The sequence below is a fragment of the Fukomys damarensis genome, unplaced genomic scaffold (assembly GCF_012274545.1).
Source record: "Fukomys damarensis isolate Sample0158 unplaced genomic scaffold, DMR_v1.0_HiC HiC_scaffold_22, whole genome shotgun sequence".
NCBI classification, from domain to species: domain Eukaryota; kingdom Metazoa; phylum Chordata; class Mammalia; order Rodentia; family Bathyergidae; genus Fukomys; species Fukomys damarensis.
The window spans coordinates 3,733,812-3,753,969 of NW_022900934.1; the positions used below are offsets into that span (position 1 = coordinate 3,733,812).

At 42.3% G+C, this 20,158-nt stretch overlaps 1 protein-coding gene across 1 annotated transcript in view; it reads right to left on the reverse strand.

Moving 5' to 3' along the window:
* Positions 1 to 341: 341 nt before the first annotated feature.
* Positions 342 to 20,158, reverse strand: part of LOC104865352 — a 29,673-nt gene continuing 9,856 nt past the window's right edge. Inside the window, exons 5-7 of the mRNA XM_010628828.2 lie at positions 7,360 to 7,507; positions 6,907 to 6,948; positions 342 to 1,934 (exon numbers count right to left, since the gene is read on the reverse strand). Coding sequence (XP_010627130.1) covers positions 1,456 to 1,934; positions 6,907 to 6,948; positions 7,360 to 7,507 — 669 coding nt within the window. The 3' untranslated portion in view covers positions 342 to 1,455. The remainder of the gene's footprint in view (positions 1,935 to 6,906; positions 6,949 to 7,359; positions 7,508 to 20,158) is intronic.

Sequence of the window (20,158 nt, forward strand, 5' to 3'; positions counted from 1 at the left end):
TCTCGAGGTCTGCCGCACCGCGGACTTTGGGTTCGGTGTGGAACACTCACCGTGCACCCTCCCCCGCCTCGCCACGCCCTCAGCTCCTCCCTGGGGCGAGGGCTGATTCTCTTCCTGGGCAGGAGCTGAGAAGCCAGCGGGCCTCACTCACCATCAGAGGGGAAGGTGCTCCCAGGGACAGCAGGTCCTGCCCTGAGGTTCCAGGGGACGACTGTGGAGGCTCCTGCTGCCTGGGGAATAGAAGAGGGGAAAGGATTTAAAACTGCTCAGACACAAAGCCTGTATTGCAAAAATAGATAAAGAAAAGATACAAGGGCATTGGTCTTGCCTTTACAATACAAACTATATTCCTCGGTAAGCAAATGTTTGATGGGAGAGAGTTCTTGGTGTTCTTATCTGTAGACACACTCCGGCTGTGGGCGCTGTGGGTGCTGAAGAGCTGCCACAATCAAAACCCTCCATTTTGCAGGTGCTGGGGGGATAAGGTATCCAGTAATGTGTCCTCCGGCTGCTCCACGCCTCAGTGTGAAAGTGGCCAGGGAACTTTACCATGAAGAACCCGATTTCTCTGCCCAGCATCACAGTCTGGAGAGAGACCTGAGCAATACTCCCGCCTCTGACAGGAGGCATCAGAATCCAAACCTCATCTCTGGAAGCACCGGGCCTCTGGAGCAGCGGGGCCACCCCTGGGATGGCCTTGAACACGACAGGTACCCAGGTTCTGCAACAAACGCACCCTTACCAGAAGTAAAACAAAAAGAAACAAACCCCCCACACTAACCAATAAGCAGACCACCGACACTGAGGAAAGGAGGGCGGTCCACAGGGGAGGAAGCCGACCGGGTCGGAATACCATCGCCTGTGGGTTTTGTTTGGACCCATGAACTACTAAGACTATCTATTATTCATGAGATAATTTAGCTGCTACAAAACCGGAACTGGGCTGTATGGACGATTAAAGGGCTGGGGGTGATGTTTTGAAATGCGGTGGGTGATAGGATGGTGGTCACGACACAGTATTAGAGAAGTGATTTCTGGAAGAGACACATCGAATTATTTACAGCAAAAAACATACAATGTATGGGGTTTGCGTTAAGATTCTTTAATAGAAAGCGGGACCAGATTACACAGACTGGGGAGACTCTGAACACCTGTGTGTGGACGCGGGGAGTTCTTTCCACTCTGCTCACCTCTGCCAGGCTCTGGCCTCTTTTGGAGCCGCAGGGGTGCTCGGAGCAGACCCTGAACCCCGGGGAGGGTCAGCGTCCCTTCAGGGGAGGCTGCAAACGTCCGCTGGCGCCTTCTCAAAGAAGTGTGCCGAAGTGCCCAGCAGAGGGCGCAGGCGTGGTGCGCCAGGGCAGGCTCCCCTGTAAGCCTCCCAAAGTCACCCGAGCGAGTTTTACAAATGCTGTTTTCTCCCCATAGATTCCAAGAAAGAAAGAAATTTAGGACACTTCAGTGTCCAAGGGAAACACACTTCCGGCGCCTGCACCCCGGCCTCCTGTCACCTGCAGGGCCAACCGAGGGCTGAGCGGGAGCTGGGCCACGGAGGCCCAGGCCAAGGCAGGGCCGGGTGCAGGGACCCGGGCCGAGCTGCGGCAGGGTCAGGGTTAGGGCTGCGGGGCGAGGGAGGACGGCCTCCCTCCTGGCTGAACCCTGGCTCAGTGGCCCCGAGACTACGTTTTCCCGATGAACAGGCTCCCTGGAGGAGCGCTCCCGGGGGCAACTTTTCATTTTTGCAGGTTGCAGATGGAAATTATCAAACAGCAACACCAACGACAGAGCAGCAGCACGGGACACTGCCTGGCGCCAGTGCGCATGCCCAGTGCAGGGGGCGCGGTAGTCCAGAAGGTTCCAGAAGTTTCTGTCCTGCCGTCGCTGTTCTTCAACTTTCTGTCCTCGGGCATGTTCTGGGGTCCCCGGGTTTTCCTTTCCTGTAACATGAACTTTGCTGCAATCAAACAAGCAAAGAAGTGGTCGGGGTCCCCTCGTCGGCTGCTAGAGCACAGGCACGCCATTACCGAATGTTTTCCTAACAGCAACATTTCCATGTTGAGTCGCTGAGACCCCTTTGCGGTCTTAGGAAATGTTGAGGATCCCAGTGCACTTTGCTTTATGCAGACTATATGGATGGATGGATGGAGGTGTACCTGTACTGCGCTGGAAATGAGAGCTTATACTTTAAAAACACTTCTGTGTATTAACTCCTGTGCTATTCATAATCCCTTACGTTGTCGATGAGAATGCAAAAGCACGCAGCTTCTTTGGAAGCAATGTGGCAGCATCGTACACAGCAAAACACACTGATCACAGACCAGGCAATTCTGCTCCTAGGTATTTATTTATCCAAAAGAAACAAGGACAGAGAGAGAGAGAGAGAGAGAGAGAGAGAGAGAGAGAGAGAGAGGAGAGAGGAATTATTTGCATTTAGCATTATTCATAATAGTCCTCAGTGATAAGAACTCAAATCTCCATCAAACAGTGAGTAAACACGTTTTGGCATGTTGAAAGATACTTAACAACAAGAACAAAATGTTATATGTTTTATCCAAAAGAAACAAGGACAGAGAGAGAGAGAGAGAGAGAGAGAGAGAGAGAGGAATTATTTGCATTTAGCATTATTCATAATAGTCCTTAGTGATAAGAGCTCAAATCTCCATCAACCAGTGAGTAAATACGTTTTGGCATGTTAAAAGATACTTAACAACAAGAACAAAATGTTATATGTTTTATCCAAAAGAAACAAGGACAGAGAGAGAGAGAGAGAGAGAGAGAGGAATTATTTGCATTTAGCATTATTCATAATAGTCCTTAGTGATAAGAGCTCAAATCTCCATCAACCAGTGAGTAAATACGTTTTGGCATGTTAAAAGATACTTAACAACAAGAACAAAATGTTATATGTTTTATCCAAAAGAAACAAGGACAGAGAGAGAGAGAGAGAGAGAGAGAGGAATTATTTGCATTTAGCATTATTCATAATAGTCCTTAGTGATAAGAGCTCAAATCTCCATCAACCAGTGAGTAAATACGTTTTGGCATGTTAAAAGATACTTAACAACAAGAACAAAATGTTATATGTTTTAGGTGGCCGAATATGAAAACAATTATATCTCCAATATGGAGAGAATGCTTATATCTTAAAAGAATTCAAGAATAAAACAAATTTTAAAAATCAAGCAGAAGGTATAAACAGCATTCACGAAAAAAAATGCAAATGGCTCTTAATCAAATGAAAAATGCTCTACTTCATTTATAATGAAAGTTACTAATGAAAATTGCCACTTATCTAATTAAAAAACCTGAACGTTTGATTGCGGGCTCTGTCGACAATACAGAGAGGCATTTCAAGTGTTTCTGGTGAGCGCACAAGGCCCACGGGAGGGGGACCTGACAGAGGAAAATTCCACATGCACTCATTCCGACCCACTGATGTGACAACAGAAAGAGACACGGAAAATGAAATATATGTCCTTACATCATGCAAATGAAACTGTGAAAACAAGCAAAATCTAGTAAACTAGGTAACATGTGTAGAGGAATGGAATAGGTCGAGGAGAGAGACGATCCAAGGGTTCTCTGAATGTAATTTTCATATAGTTTTGACTTTGGAAGCATCTGTATGCTTTTTTGTAATTAAAAATCAAAATCAGAGCTGGGTGCAGTGGCACAGACCTGTAATCCCAGCTGTTCGGCAAGCCACGGCAGGGGAACTGCAAGAGGCAGGCCAGCCTGTGCAGCTTAGGGAGAACCTGTCCCAAAATAAAAATGAAAAGGGCTGGGGGTGTAGCTCAATGTGAGGTTCTGGGTTCATTCCCAGAACATAAACATACATAAGTAAACATAAATAAAGAAATAAATGGGAAAAATCCTTATAGTTTGAAAATGAAAGGAAATGTATAAGTCTAAGTGTTTTCAGATGCCAGTATTACCAACTGAAGAAAGGCATTGGTTCAGCTGACTCTGAAGCACAGTTTATACATTGTATATCCTGTACAGAACGTATTCTGAGGATAAACACACCTAAGAAATTTAAAGCTGCACTATTGTGGGCATGGTAATTTAAAAACTGTCATAAACATATTATAAGATAAAGCATATGCTTAATCATTCTGCTAACTTTGTATCGTGTGCTTAATTAGTTGTCAGGAGCCAAGATTTTAGAAAAAGAACTCATGGTCAGGTGTGATGGTGAACACTTGGATTCCCAGCACTCTAGGAAGCAGAGGCGTGGGAAACACAAGTTCGAGCCCAGCCTGAGCAATTTCATGAACTGGTGAGACCCTGTCTGAAAATTTTAATAAAGTTATAAAGGAATGAAGATGTAGCTCAGTATGAAGGCCCTGGGTTTAATCCCCAGTGCTGGGAAAGTAGGAAGGAAAGGAGGAAGGAGGAGAAATGAAAATATTTAAATGATGCCAAGTAACACCATATAATCTTAAATTTGAATTGAAAATATCAGGTTGAACTCATAATTTTTCTTTAAAAATTTTCTCTCCACTATAAAGGCTTAGAAAAGTACAACTCAGTAGTATTTAACAGTAAACACACTCCCAGGTACCAGACTGCACTCTCTAAGTACTATTCTCCATCTTATTGTTCTAAACAATTGCTAATAAAAGGAAAGAATAAAACAGTTACCCAGACTTTCCTGTACTGATTAAAATTCGCAGTAACCAAACAGGTGGTAAAAGAGAAATGCCAGCTAATAATAAATTCAATGTGTCTGACAGATTTTTTTTCAAATAACCCCTTTGGTCCCCCCCTAATAAAATAATGGATCCAGGCAAGGGTCATCAATGGACGCTAAATCCGCAGAGTGAAATATTAACAGGGACCGGTACGCGGCCCAGCCAAGCTGAGAATATGGAAACCAACACTTCAAGTTCAGGGAAATCAAAGTGAAGCAGTCATGTGTAGGCTGCCGGGTGTGATGCTCGCCCGTGAAAGATTCTTGCCTTATAAAGGGAAGTAGAACCGAATGAGCTTTGGGTCTCGATACCGGTTTATATAAATCGCAGAATAGATAAGAAAAATTTAATTTACAACGCAAAGAAGCAATCAAGCAAATCCAGAGCTGGAGTCCTGCTCACAGCTGGCCGGCCAGTCCCTCACGAGGGTAGATGAAACTCACGATGGGACAAAGGGAGGTGAGCAGCAGAAGGGACTGGGAACCCTGGCCTAAAGGAAAGTGCAAATGGCCCCAAAGAGACAAAGAAAAACAAGATACATCATGTAAAGGTGCAAGATCCCGGTGATGAATATAACTGTACTGTACACCTAAAAAGCACCAATAAACTCAATGAAACAAGAGAGAGACAAAGAGAGGCTTAGTTTGCTGAGAAGAGGAGAAATGCTGATCGAATGAGGAGACATGCCAGTCGCTTCTTAGTCGGTTTGCTGTGTCTCCAAAAGATGGACTCCGTTCTCGGTCAGCAAGGCTGTAAAATGAGCTTTCTCACCTCTCACTGGTGGGAAACGGGTACAGCACAACCCCTGTGAAGGGAAATCAGACGCTTTTAAAAGGAAAAGTGGTGTTATGGTTTGTGTCTAGCTGTCTCTTCAGTGCCTCATTCCATCATAGGTGGGGCTTTTTCAGAGGCGGCTGGATCTAGATCACGCGATGCTGGTATTAAGGGTGGGTGATTACTAAATAAGTCCTCTGATTGGTTGGCACTGCCCTAATCCTGGGAGCCTAGATAAAGTATAAAAGGGGCAGAAAGAAGCTGGTAGCATCCCTTGTTCGTGTCCTCTGTCCTGTCTGCTTGCCATGGACTGTTTCTCCTCTGTGATGCCCCTTTGTCATACTACTTTGCCTTGGAGCCACCAACTATGGACTGAACCTCTGCAAACTGTAAGCCAAATAAACCTTTTCTCGTTTAACTTTGGGTTCAGGTATTTTTTTCTCAGCAATAAGAAAACTAACTAAGACAAATGGTATATGAATTTATCTTTTAACCAAGCAATCTCATTTCTGTGAATTCATTCTAAAGATTCATGGACAGAAACACAATGAGGTATATTATTAATCACCAGATTTTTTTCATTATCAAACATTTGGAAACAATGCTAATGTTCACAATGACAGAGAGAGTGAGTGAGTGAGAGAAGTTCACTCTGCTGAAAAAGGACTAAGGAGCACTTTTATATATTGCTATGGAGTGATTCCAGTGTAATGCAATGTCAAGAAGAGTACACAGCATGCTATCAATTTAAGAAAGGGTGACATGAATATGTGTGTGTTGCTCTATGTTGGGTATTGTGGCTTCCCTCACCAAATCTGTGTGGTGAAATCTAACCAACATGATGGCATTTGGAGGGGTTCTTGGGAGCTGACTGGATCATGGGAGTGAAGCCTTCATGAATCGGATAAAAAACCTTATCAGAGAGGCCCCCAAAGTCTTCTCACCCCCTCTACTATGCAAGAAGGTGCCACCTCTGAATCAGGAGTCAGAGCCTTTCCAGACCCCAGTCCGACCAGAACCTGCATGATGGACTTCTAGTCCTAAGGGCTGTGAGCAGTGCATTTCCATAAACCATCCGGGCCTGGCCATTTTGCGGCAGCAGCCTAAACACACGAACAGAGAATTATATTTGCTTATATTTTAAAAAGAGAAGACTTGAAATAATAAAAATATGTCTACTTCCAGGAAGAGAAAGGATCAGGGCAGAGGGGACAGGAGGAAGAGGTAGGCTTCTCATGGGGCCTCCAGTTAGTAGACACGACGGCAGCCATGCAAATATTTTACATAATTATACAAAATTAGTTATAATTATATAAAATTAACAATAAGTAGTAATAAATTATATAATTATGTATTGAAATCATATAATTATATGTAAATTTTTTAAGAGCAATCCCCAATAATTATAGCCAAATTGAAATAAATAAACCTCTTTGCATACCAAGTTGGCAGATCGGCGAATGGCAGGTTCTCTCGGCCGACTCTAAAAGACAGTTATTTGACTGTACAGGCCTAATAACTTACACAGAAAGAAAGAAAAAAACTCAAAAAAAATTGAAATGATTTTAGTAATGCTAATGTTGCCAGGAGTGGTTCTGTTTTTGTTCAGAGAGTGTTTTGTGCATACTGTGGGACGATGAGATGACTGCTTTGACAGTGGGAGCTGGCTTTGGGATGCAGTGGATGCAGGCAAGATCGACAGCGTTCAGCTGAGCGCCTAGAAGTCAGTTTAAACTTAGGGTGCGTTTTATCTTTGCGTATGCGTATTCCCTAGACCTGTTCAGTGAAAAGACCCGGAAATAATGATGACCGCAGGAGGGACAAATGCCCCTGGAACACAGTAGGTCTCTACGTCATTTTCCTCCAAAATGAATTCCCTGGAGAAATTGCTCACCTCCTGTCTGGGAGTGGAGCTGGCCCAGATGATGCAAGGCATTTTCTCCCAACAGAAGAGGAGGATGCGAGCGAAGCTGGCCAAGGTGTTGCAGTGCAGACCCCGGAAGCAGCGTGATGGGCTCCACCCCAGGACGGCTGGCTTCAGCCTCAGTAAGAAGAGTAAAGGCAACGGATTAAAACATGAGTTTGACAAGTTAGAGTGGTACCGCACGAAACCTAAACTGTTCACATCTCAAGGATCCTAGGAAGCCAGCTTACTGTTTTGAAATTTGGTTTAAAATTTCAAACTTGAACAGATCAAGCCATTAGATCTGGCTATCAATTTATGGGAAATACAGAGATGGAAAGAATACAGGGCTGTGTTTCAGGACATGTGGAGACATTGCTTCTTGGCCTTTTGGCTAAGATCAAGTGTAAAAGACACAATTAGCAAAATCCAGATTGTGGGAAAGTTTTTGGACAAATGACCTGACTTTGTTAATAGTAGTTTAAGAGATCATCGATCACAGATGAAGAGGCTGTAGAAAGATATCAATCAACTGGGACAAAAGCTCCACTGACTTGAAGCGTCTGGATTGTCAGACAGTGTCTTCAGCACTGCGAGGGGAGGCAGGAGGGTCCTCGATGTGGAAGGGATGAATGCTGCCATGCAAAGACAGCTTGCCAGCCACTGCTGGCTGAGATGATGGAGGAGGCCGGAGGCCCAGGATGTGGGCCACCTTTAGAGGAGGGAAAGCTGTCCTGCATGACTTCTTCAGAGGGACGCTGATACCTGGATATTAGCCCAGGAAGGTCATTCAGGCTATGAACACTGGAATCAAAAGATAAAAAGACTGTTACTTAAGCCACTTGAGTTTGTGGTGCTGTGTAAGAGCAGCCATGAGGAACTAATGCAAAGGCCAGCCGGTATCCTCTCAGGCTACCTGTAATGCATGAGAATGTCTTCCTAGAGTGGCAGAAACAGGTTTGCAAGATCTGCCTCTGTTCCTGACTGTATCGGTCTTCTATGCCGACAAATCGCCAGAAAATTAGCAGCGTGACATAGCACTGCACATGACCTTAGGGTCCCGTGGGCCAGGAGTCTGGATGGGGTTTTGCAGGGTCTCCACTCAGAGACTCACAAGCACACAGCCAAGGCCTCCCTGGGCCAAGTTCTCCCCAGCAGACCCTGTGGGGAGGGATCCATGTCTGAGCTCGCCGGCACGGAGTTGGCTGCATTCACATTGCGTATTGTAGGCCCGAGGGCTCTGGGTGCTTCTAGCTGTCAGTGCCTCAGTCTCAGCTGCACCCCCTCTTCTCTGCAGTGTGATCTGTTGTGGAGACAGCGCTCCCCATGGCTGCCTCCCCTCTCCAGTCTGTGCAGGGTTAACTGACCAAGGGAGGGACATCACCACCTTTGCACATGATGAGGCCTAGCAGCAAGACGCTGGCTCTCCCAGAAGCAGATGAAGGAGATTGTGGACATCATGATACCAAGGGACAGAGACCGTGGACCTAGACTGCAGCTCGCAGAATAACCTGTCTGTCATGTGGCTGACCAGAGACATCTGACGAGAGGGTGGTGAGGTGCACACAAGCTGCTTATTTTTAAACATTTTATTGGTAAATGTTTGCAGTTGTCACTACATTCCTCACAAAGAACTGGTGCGTGTACATAACACATCTTAATTTTTCTTCCCCGTTCCCTTGCTTCGCTTCCTCCTCCATTTCCTTCCTAGTCCTCTTCCCTTTTGCACAACATGTCATCTCCTATTTTCTATGATCTATCTTTTATTTTGCTCTTTATTTATTTGTTTTTATTAAAAAATTTTGTTTTGGTACTGTGGATCAAACTCAGGCCCTTGTGGTTGCGAGGCAGGTGGCGGAACCACTGAGCCAAATTCCCGGCCTTGTTTTGCTCTTTATATAAGGTTGCTTGTGTAAGAGAAGCCATGCAATGTTTAAGCTTGTGTGTCTGGTCTGATTCATTTTATGTATCATGGTGATCTCGAGGTGCATCCATTTTCCTACAAACGACTCCAGTTTATCCTTCTTTATGACAGAGCAGTATTAGGTATAAATGTGACATTTTCTTTGTCCATGCATCTGTGGGACATATAGGCTGCTTCCAAGATTTAAGTGTTATGAATTGTGCTGCTATAAACACAGATATGCAAGTATCACCGTAATAATATGTCTTTAGCTCTTTCAGGAAGATATCTAGAAAGGGAATGGCTGGGTCTAATAGAATTTCTATTGTTAGTTTTTTTTGGTTTTTTGTTTTAGTAAGCTTCTTGCTTTTTTTTGGAGCAAGCTTCTTGCTTCTTTCAAGTGGTTGTATGAATATACATTACTACCAAAAACGTAGAAGTGTTCCCTTTTCCCTGCAGCCTTACTAGTGTTTGTTATTATTTGATTACTTGATGATAGTCGTTCTTTCTGGAATGGCTCTGGTAGAATCTCAGTATTGTCTTAATTTGAATTTTTCTAATGGTCAGAGATGTTGAACATTTTCTCATGTATTTATTGCCCACTTGTACTCCTTCCAGAAAGTATCTACACATTTCAGTTGCCCAGTTTTTGCTTGGGTCTTTCATTTGGGGAGTTTAAAAAAATTTCTTTTAGTTCTTTATATATTCTACACATCAGCCCTGTTATAGCTCATTCCAAAGCCTTGTGTGCTTATAGGTGGGGTTTTGGGAGGTGGCTAGATCATGGGTGTGTGACACTGGATTATAGGTGTGTGAGATTTGATCAGGCCACTGATTGGTGTAGCATAGTTACAGGTGGGGATGGTGGACTCACTGAAGAGGAAAGACCCACTCTAGGTGGGGTGGCACCAACCGATAGGCTTGTAACCCTGATGAAATAAAAAGGCAAAGAAAAAGGAAGTCTCTCTGTTTCCTGCCTACCATGCCGTGGACTGTTTCTATTCTATCACCAGTTTGATATATACATAGGTATATATGCCCAGTTAATATCAGAACAATTAAATTAGAGTAACTAGGGAGTCATTCTGAGCACACACCTATATTTGAAGCCCCCTGCCACACCATATGGTTCTACCATATTATCAAAGTTGTGATATTATTTCCCAGGGGGAAGAACCACTTTATTCTAGTGGTTAGAACCCAGCTAAGTGGTCCTGGGGCCCAGGGTGCAAAAAGCTCCAAAACTAGTGGAAGGGATGATGAGGAGGAGAAAGCACTATCACAGACAGGAATTTAGGACAGAATTAGGAGGAAGTGGGTCCTGAGTCACTTGTTTCTTCTGTCCTAGGCACTGATTCTCCCAATGTGCAGCCAGCCCGTCAGATCCCATCAGGTGCCCTGAGACTTGTCTAGTGGGACAGAGAAACCTACCAGGAGTTCTCAGAGAGCCACAGTATTAAAGGACATGCAAACATTACATTTCTTAGAATTATTTTGATTGTGCTTTAAGTTTTAAGGGGTGTTTCACATTTTACATTACGCTTCTTTTGCTGTAAGTAGCAATGTAGGTATGGATGTGATGTTTGCTTATTGTGTTGGTTAATCTTGCCAACTTAACTGGATTAAGAAACTCTTGGTGAGGTAACTGCAGTGTGAGAGTACTGGTTCACAGCAGACTAGGCGATTCCAAGTGGGACCCTGGAGGAAGTGGGTCACAGAGGTGTGGCCTGGGGACTCTGTCCAGCCCTTTCCCTTGTGCTCTGCTTTGTAGCTCCCTGGAACAGGGCAGCCTTCCCTTGCCATGTGTCTGCCATGTTTCTGCCTTGGTGCCAGTGACCAGGGACCAACCTCTGAAACCATGAACGTGTCCTCCTTCAAATTGTTTATGTCACAGGGGCAGAAAGCTGATTCATTCACTTAGCCATTAACACAATTTTTAAATCTAAGAGCATTAAGGAAGACGCTGCATCAGGCAGGTTTTAGGACTTCACAAGAGCCCAGAATATGGTCCCGTAGCTGGAGAGTCCACACATGCTTGCCCTCCCTGTGTGGCCAGCCTCTGGCAGGTGCACGGGGTCATGAGGTGGCACTCTGTACTCCACACTTTCTAGCTCCATCTCTCCTCCTTTTCATCCTCTTCACTTCTTCTTTCTCCACCTTCTCCTTTTATCCTTCACCTCTCTAGACCTCTGCTGTATTTGTTCACTACTGCGTCCCTCTCACCCCCTCTTTACGCATAGCAGGACCTTGAATTACACAGAACAAAGGTGATCTGGTTGGCCGTGAGCTTGTTCGGGGACCATTATGCACCAGGGAAGCAGAGTCCTCCTCATGCCCTCTTCCACCTCTCAGGATTATTACTCTGTAGGCAGGGGTTACAAAGGCCCAGGAAGGTTAACGAGTCCAAATCACGCGCCTGAGTTGTGAATGACCTGCCTGATTGGATCATCTCACTCGAAGGATAAACTGTGCTGCTAATTCACCATGGAATCCTTTAGACTCAACTCTCAATCAGCGTTTTCCAAACGGGAGGCCTCCGGTGTGTTCTAGATATCCTTGAAGATTTGTTTCCTTCAGGCATGACTGGCATTGGTTTGAGAAACAGGCTTCCTCTGGCAGCTACTCAAAATTTCAGGGCTGTGGTTTTCTACATTTTGTCCTACCCTTTCCTGGAGTCAGAAGAACTTGTTGCCACTGGGGAGGGCTGGAGGGAACAAGAGAGGTAACAACAGTGGACAATCAAGAAAATTAAAACCTGTGCACATGTGTATGTTCATCTGCTCACCTTTATTATATCTCTGATGGATATAAAGGATATGCAGCAAACAATCTGCAAATTATAGGTTTATAATACTCTATTGTAAGTCTCACACACCTTAACTTCAGTATAACTTGCTGTTTCTCACAAAAATCTATTATCAGCTTTTAAAATTCCATCACCAACAATAGAATCATGTTACCAGGCTATGAATGAATGCTTGATTGATACCCAATTCAGCAAAGAATGGGGCTCAACAAACAATCGTGCTTCCAACCTAAATGAGGTTGATATTTTCATTTCTGTCAACTAGTAAGATGAAAGTAACATCCCCAAATCATGTCAAAACGTCACTCCTTTGACAATAATGTGAGCAACTTCCTTGCCAAAATAGATAATAGTTTACGAACCCTGGAAGAATTATTTCCTCAGTGTTTTTTTTTTCTTGTGCTATTCACAATACAACAACCACTACATGACACATATTTAAGGTTAATTTGCATCACCAACATTTTCCCCACAGTTTCATTAGTGTAGACAACCAACAAAACAATATATCAAGGGCTGATTTACATAGTGCAAATATTCCTATTTCTGGGGATTTCAGGCTGCTAGGGTGCCATTGTTGCAAACGGAGTGGAGGAGGTGACACCATCTCACAGAATTTCACCATCCAGACACCACAGACATAAACAACCCCGACAGCACCACTAATAATAACATCTAGTTAAATAACCAAGACATGCTGACTTCTAAGTAATTATTTCCTTTGATTTTTAAATATAATTTAATTATGTATTTGACATTTTTTCACTTATAATGAATGAAAGCAGCTTACAAAATTTCAGAAAATTTAATAACCCGTTCTGATAAGGCACTACAAGCCAAATGTTGTGTAACACCAAAGGAGGGAGCCTAACATGGTTTGCCTTTTTTTTTTAAAGAGCTCTGTGTTCCCTTACAACACAGTGGAGATTTACAACTGATCAATGATGAATAATTTATTTTGATGCAGTTTTTTTTCAAATCTATAGTGAAGTTCAACTTCACTAAAGGGAAGTAGGACAAAGTATCTGACAGAGAATGCTGTACTTTCCTAAGGTTCTACCTTTAAGAAGACAAGTATTAAAATTGAATTGAAGCTATCATGATGAGCTATTGCTTCCCACCCATCAGAACAGCTACTCTAACAATAATAACAACTAAACAGAAAGCAGCTGTGGGGGAGGGTATGGAGCAGCTGGAACACTTGTGCATTTGCCAGCAGGAATGGAAAATGGCACAGCAGCTATGGGAAATATGGCAATTTCGTAAAATATCAAAGAGAACTACCAAATTATCCAGCAATTCTGTGTCTGGATATTCAACCCAGAGAGGTGAAAGGAGAGACTTGAGCAGATATTTGGATACCTGTGCTGATAGCAGCATTATTCACAATAGCCCCGAAATGGAACAATCCTAGTGTCCATTATGGATGAACGGATAGACAAATGTGGCCTATCTACGTAAGCAGTGTAGATGGACAGGGATGTCTGACCCACGCTACCACCATGAATGACCCCCAAGACATCACGCTACATAAGCCAGTCACAGAGGGACAGACGCTGCATTATTCCAGTTGTTGGAAGTGCGGTAGTCAAACTCATAGAGTGAGAGTGGAATGCTGGTTGCCAGTGGCTGGGGGCTGGGGAAACAGGGGCTATTGTCTAAGGGGTTCAGAGTTTCAGCCGGGGAAGCCGTGAACATTCCGGACACAGACAGTGGTAACAATTGCACAGTGTTATCAGTGTACACACTTAATGTCACTGAACTGTATGTAAAAACGGTTAACATGAAAAATTCAATGCCGTGCATATTTTACCACAATAAAAATTAAAATAAAATCCAAAGTAGATGGAAGGAAATAACAAGAGCGGAAATTAAGAAAAAATGAAAACATTAATCAAAAGAGAAAAATCAAGCTACTAGCGTGGAAAAGCCTTTGTTTTTTAAAAAACATGAAGTTGGTAAATCTTTATAGCTGTTTCAAGAAAAGGAGATCGACAAATGATAACATCAGAAATGAGACAAGAGGCAGCCCTAACGATGCAAGGGACATTAAAAGGATAATAATTTAAAACAAGTTTATGGCAATAAATTAGATAAAGTTAACAACTTCCTTGAAAGATAAAAAGTATCAAAATTTATTTAAAAGAAAGAATTCAATAGCTTTATAGTGATAAGAAATTGAATTGATGGTTAAAAGCCATGCACACCAAGAATGGTTTGTGATGGAAAATCCCAATGAATCACAAAGCTCTACTTTTTTTTTTTTTTTGTACTGGGGATTGAACTCAGGCCCTTGCCTCAAATCCCCAGCCCGCAGTGCTCTATTTTTAACAGGCTAGCAGCCACCACTGCAGACAGAAACCACCACCACAAATGAGTGCTGCCAATGCAGACAAGAGCTGCATTTGCACCTAGCCGATTCTGCACCCGTGGATGCTCCACCCTGGCTGTGGCTACTTGACAGCTCTGAGCCTGCTCTACATTTCGTTTCCCCTTGGCAGGGAACACCAAAGGCATCAACAAATCAACCAACCAACCATATCACAGATGAGGCCAGCACCTGGGGAAAGAACGTAAGCAGGTCCAGGGAGAAATAATGGACCATGCCAACAGCTCTGGCCCCAAGAAAAGACAATGTGAGCAAGGATATGCCTTAGCTTGGATGGTTGCCACCGTCTGAGGTACATGGACAGAGAGATTTTTGGAGCAGGGGAGGGGCACTTTACAAACTCACAGGCTATAAAGTTAGGTGGAGAAAACTATGACTTGCTGGGTTCTAAAACTGCAGCTACTGGGAAGTCTTTTAGGGGTCAAATTGGAATGTTATGGTTCATAGCTAGAGGTCTCCCTAAAGCCTCATGCACTCATAGATGGGGCTCCTGGGAGTGACTGGACCACAGGGCCTGATATTCATCAGTGGGTCAGCCCACTGATGAGTTTATAGCTAAATGTGAAGTTGGGAGGTGAAGCCTTATAGGAGGAGGTGGGCTACTGGGAGCAGGGCCTGGAAGGGTGCACCTCCCTTCCTCCCCGCTTGACCACTGTCTGCCTCCTGCCTGCCCTGCCCTTCTGCCATGCTGCCCTGTCTTGGAGCCTGTGGACTGAAACTGGTTCAGACTGTGTGCCAAAATAAACCTCTCCTCACTTAACTTTTGGTGTCAGGTGTTTTATCCCAGCAATGAGGAATTAGCTAAGATACCACTCATTCAAAAATACAGAGGAATTTTTTGACTCGTTTTCTTTTCTCTTTCCTTCATTGATTTTGGAAGGTCTGGGATTTTTTTTTCTCTTTTTTCTTTATTTTTCCTCTACTTGTAATTTTTTTTTTTTATTTTTCTCTCTCCTTTATATTACTGTTTTTCTCTTTTCTTTTTCTTGTTCGTTCTTTTCTATTACTTTCACCTACATCTATCAATTTCCTTTTACTCCCTAATAGAATCTTTTAGCCCTCTTTTTCTCTTTTCTCCTCGTCTGTTGATTCATTTTTCAAATTTACTTTTTTTTTGTTCTCTCATTCCCCACCCCCTCTATCTTTACTACTACAACCATTAATCTTTATTAGTTTTTATTTACGTAGTTAACTCCATGCCAGAACACTTTTCTACTGTTAATGGAAGTACACTTGTTGCATTTAGTAGAGGTTGACTATATGTTAATACTTCGTTTGTCACTTTTCTGTGGTTAAGGGTGCTGTATTTTCGGTTCTTAGGGTCCATCGATATCCAGTTTTTCTTTGATGCTGTTATTGTTGCTGATTTTACTGATATTTCTGCGGTGGCACAGTTGTTGCTATTAACTGGCTTTCTCTGTATGCCAATATCCAGATCGCCTCTGTGTCATAAACAACTCTGTGGCCCATTCCCGGAGAACTGGACACTGCACCTTCCCCTCCCAAATGAATGGAGGTGGTTGAATCTTGAGATGGAGGCAAAGGCCTATCGTTAGACACGCCTAGAGCCCATCGCTAAAAAAGCAGACACTAACTAAAGAGCTCTCCAGACAAGGTATTTCAACTACAAGTGCCACAGACATCAACACAAAACAAAACAAAAATATAGAAACATGAGAGGAAGGCAACAAATTGCCTCCAAAAACTCCCAACTCACCCAAAGCTGATCCAAGGAGCATCCAGGGGAGCAAATCAAAAGCCACACAGCTGAATTATTTGAAGTGGTGAAAGAGGAGAAAAAAAGACCAATAAAGTACTCAGTGAGCTCAAAGAAAATATAACTAAACAGATAATGGACTTAAAGGAAAGGATCAGCAAGTTTACAGAAGACAATAAGACAATAATCAAAAGCTAGCTGAGTTTAAAAAATAATATAAAAAAAGAAAGACCAGTTTAGCAAAGGATTAGAGTTCATGAAAAGCTAACAGAAATCCAGAAGATTAAAAATTCTTTTTCAAGTATGGGCAGCAGAAGTGACCAGTGTGAAGACAGAGTCTCAGAACTAGAATACGGGACTGGTGTCAGCGACCAATTACTCAGAGACACCTCAAAGACAATAAGAAGACATGAAAAATGGTTCTAACATCTGTTAGATGATGCAAAGAAGAGTAATCTAAGATTAATTGGAATTAGTGAAAAATTAGAACAACTCAAATGGCTTAAAAAACCTATTTACAGAAATAATAGCAGGAAACTCTATAAATATGGGGAAAGAATTTAACATACAGACAAACGAGATATATATAAAACCCCACATAGCCATGACCAGAAAAGAAGGCCTTCATGACAAATCATAATCAGAAGACCAATACAAGGACGGATTGTTAAAATTTGTTATAGAAAAGCAACGAATCACTTACAAAGGTAAACCCACTAGAAATACAGCAGACTTCTCAATGCAAACTTCAAAGTCCAGAAGAACTTGGAATGAAATATTCAAGTCCTAAAACAAAGCAAATGCAACCCACACTAATTAGTCCTACAAAACTATCTTTCAAAACTGATGGCGAAATAAGGTCTTTCCATGACAAAGAATGCCTTAAGAAATACATGACCACCAAACCAGCACTCCAGACAATTCTCAAGGGTACCCTGGCAAGAGACAACAGAGGAAACAATTCCAAAAGTCTAACAGAAGGAGGACACCAAGGATGAGGAGAGGAAGGAGAAGGAAGAAAAGGGAATCAGCAACAGGAAAATAATGCAGTGACGGGAATGAGTCAATAGCGTTCACTAATAATTCTCAAAGTGAATGGCCTCAGTTTTCCAGTCAAAATGTACAAACTGGCAGAATGGATCAAGAGACAAAATCTAATCATACACAAATCCAAAGAGAAATTCCTAAACTCAAAACCGAAGAGTGGAAAATGATATTCCAACAAGAACTTGAAAACAAGCAGGAATTGCTATCCTGTTTTCAGACAAAGTGAACTTCAAGCCAAAACTAATAAAAAAGACAAAAAAAATCACTACATATTGGTTAAGGGAGCAATTCTACAGGAATAGATAATAATTATAAATATATATGCCCAAATACTGGCACACCCAACTTTATAAAATAAATACTACATAAAACAAACTCTAAAGTAAAAAAATCAGATAAACATCAACACTATTATAAGGAGAAACCTCAATGTCCCAGTCTCAAATGGGGAAAAAAAAAGAAAAGAAAAGAAGAAAGAAAGAAAGAAATGTCAGAGTTGAACCAAACTTTTATTTTATTTATTTATTAGGGTTCTAGGGATCGAACTCTGGTCCTTGTGCTTGTAAGGCAGACGGTAGAACCACTGAGCTAAATCCCCAGCCCACAAACTTTAAAACAATTGGACCTAACAGATACGGGCTGAGTGTTCTGTCAACAGAATACAGATTCTTCTCAGCAGTACATGGAACTAGTAGATAGAAAAGGTCTTTGACAAAATCCAACATCCATTAATGAAAAAACCATCAATAAACTAGTTACAGAAGGGCCTTGTCACAATCCAATAAAAGCCATCTATGAAAAACGTACTGCGAACATCATATTAAATAAAAAACTGAAAGCCTTGCCTCTGAAACCAGGAAGAAAACAAGGGTGCCTGCTGTCACCATTCCTCTTCAATAAAGTATAGTACTGGAAGAATTAGAAGGTCGATTAGGCAAGAAAAAGAAAGAAAAGGGAAATACATCGGAAAGGAAGGAGTCAAATTATCGTTATTTGCAGACAACGTGATCTTCTACAAAGACTCAACAACTTCCACCAAAAGATATCTAGAGTTGAAAACCAAATTCAGCAATGCAACAGGATACAAAAATCAAAAATAGTGAAATAACTGAGAAAGAAATTAGAAAAACAATACCATTCACAATAGCATCAACAGTTTAAATATTTAGGGATTAACCTAACCAAGGAAGCAAGGGAACCTTATGATGGAAGCTATAGTACTCTGGAAAAGGAGATCGAAGAGGACATCAGGAAATGGAAAGATCCCCCTTGTTTCTGGATAGGCAGAACCAGCAGAGTCAAAATGGCCATCAAATTTAAAACGGTCTCAAAACTTAAACACAGATTTAATGTAATCTCAATCAAAATACCAACAGCAGTCCCCACAGGACTGGAGGGACCAATCCTAAAATTCATATGGAACCAGAAGAGACCCCAAACAGCAAAAGCAATCCTGGGTAAGAAGAGCAGAGCTGAAGGCATCACTATCTAGGACTTCAAGTTACATTGCAAAAGCACAGTGATGAAAACAGCACAACCCGGCCCAAACTGACACAAAACAGATGTGTGGGTAAATGAAACAGAACAGACCAAGTAAAACAATTCCAGGCATATCCAGGTATTTGATCTTTGAAAAAGGGACCAAAAAACATACACTGAAGGAAAGACAGCCTCTCTAATAATTGGTGCTGGGAAAACTGGCTCTCAGCATGCAGACGATTGAATCCAGACCAAATCCCTCACTGTGTACTAAAGTAAAATCAAGATGATCAAGCATCTTTAAATGTTAAAACAGAAACACTTAATCTGCTGGAAGATAAAATAGGTAAAACTCTTGAAGACACAGGTTGTAGGCAAGGACTTTCTGAACCAAACTCTGGCTATATCAGAAATAGCACCAAGAACCAACAAATGGGATGGGATCTATTTACGAAGGTCTGCGCAGCAAAAGAGACAACCAACAGAGTGAAGACTCACTGGAATGGAATGGGAAAAACATTTGCCAAGGATTCCTCAGAGTACTAATATTAAATGTATAGAGAACCCAGGACAATGAGACCTCCCAAATAAAAGACCCAATCAAAAATAGGCAATTGAAATGAACATACGCTTCATAGAAGTACAAATGACCAATATATGCATGAAAAAATGTTCCACATCTCTGGCCATTCGAGAAATGCAAATGAAAACAACACTAAGATTCCATCTTAGTTCATTAAGAATAGCTAGCAGGGATCCGTGCATGCACATGCTCATAGCAGCACCATTCATAATAGCTAAATCCTGGAAGCAGCCTTTATGTCCATCCACAGATGAATTAATAACAGCAACATGGTATTTCTATACAGCAGACTACTACCCTGCCCCAAAGAGGGATAAACTTGGGTCATATGCAGGAAAATGGATGTGCCCCGAGACCACGAGTTTAAGTGAAATCGATCAGGCACACAAGCTTAAACATCACATGGTTTCTCTTCTGTGAAAAACCTAAAGTAAAAATAAAGAGCAAAATAAAAGATAGATGGTAGGAAATAGGAAGACAGATCTTTTGTAAAAGGGAAAGGGAGGAAGAGATGGAGGGAGGGGTGAGGAAGGGGCTGGAAAAGGGGTGAAAGAAGACTGAGGATGCTCTGTGCGTGCTCCAACTCCACCGCCAGTGCCGTCGTTCCGTGCAGCAAGCACAGACTAATACAAAATAAATAGTAAATGCTCCACATGGTTGTAGTCACCAAAAAATGAATTTATCACAGCAGCTATTTTTTTTTTTGCCAAAATAGTGTGTTGGAATTTTTATTTGGATTGCTTTGAATACACAGAAATTATATCTCTATATACAAGCTTGCAATTAGAAAAATAGATTTTAAAATAGTTTCAATACCATCAGAAAGCACGAAAGAATGATACATTTAACAAAATGGGTTCAAGATC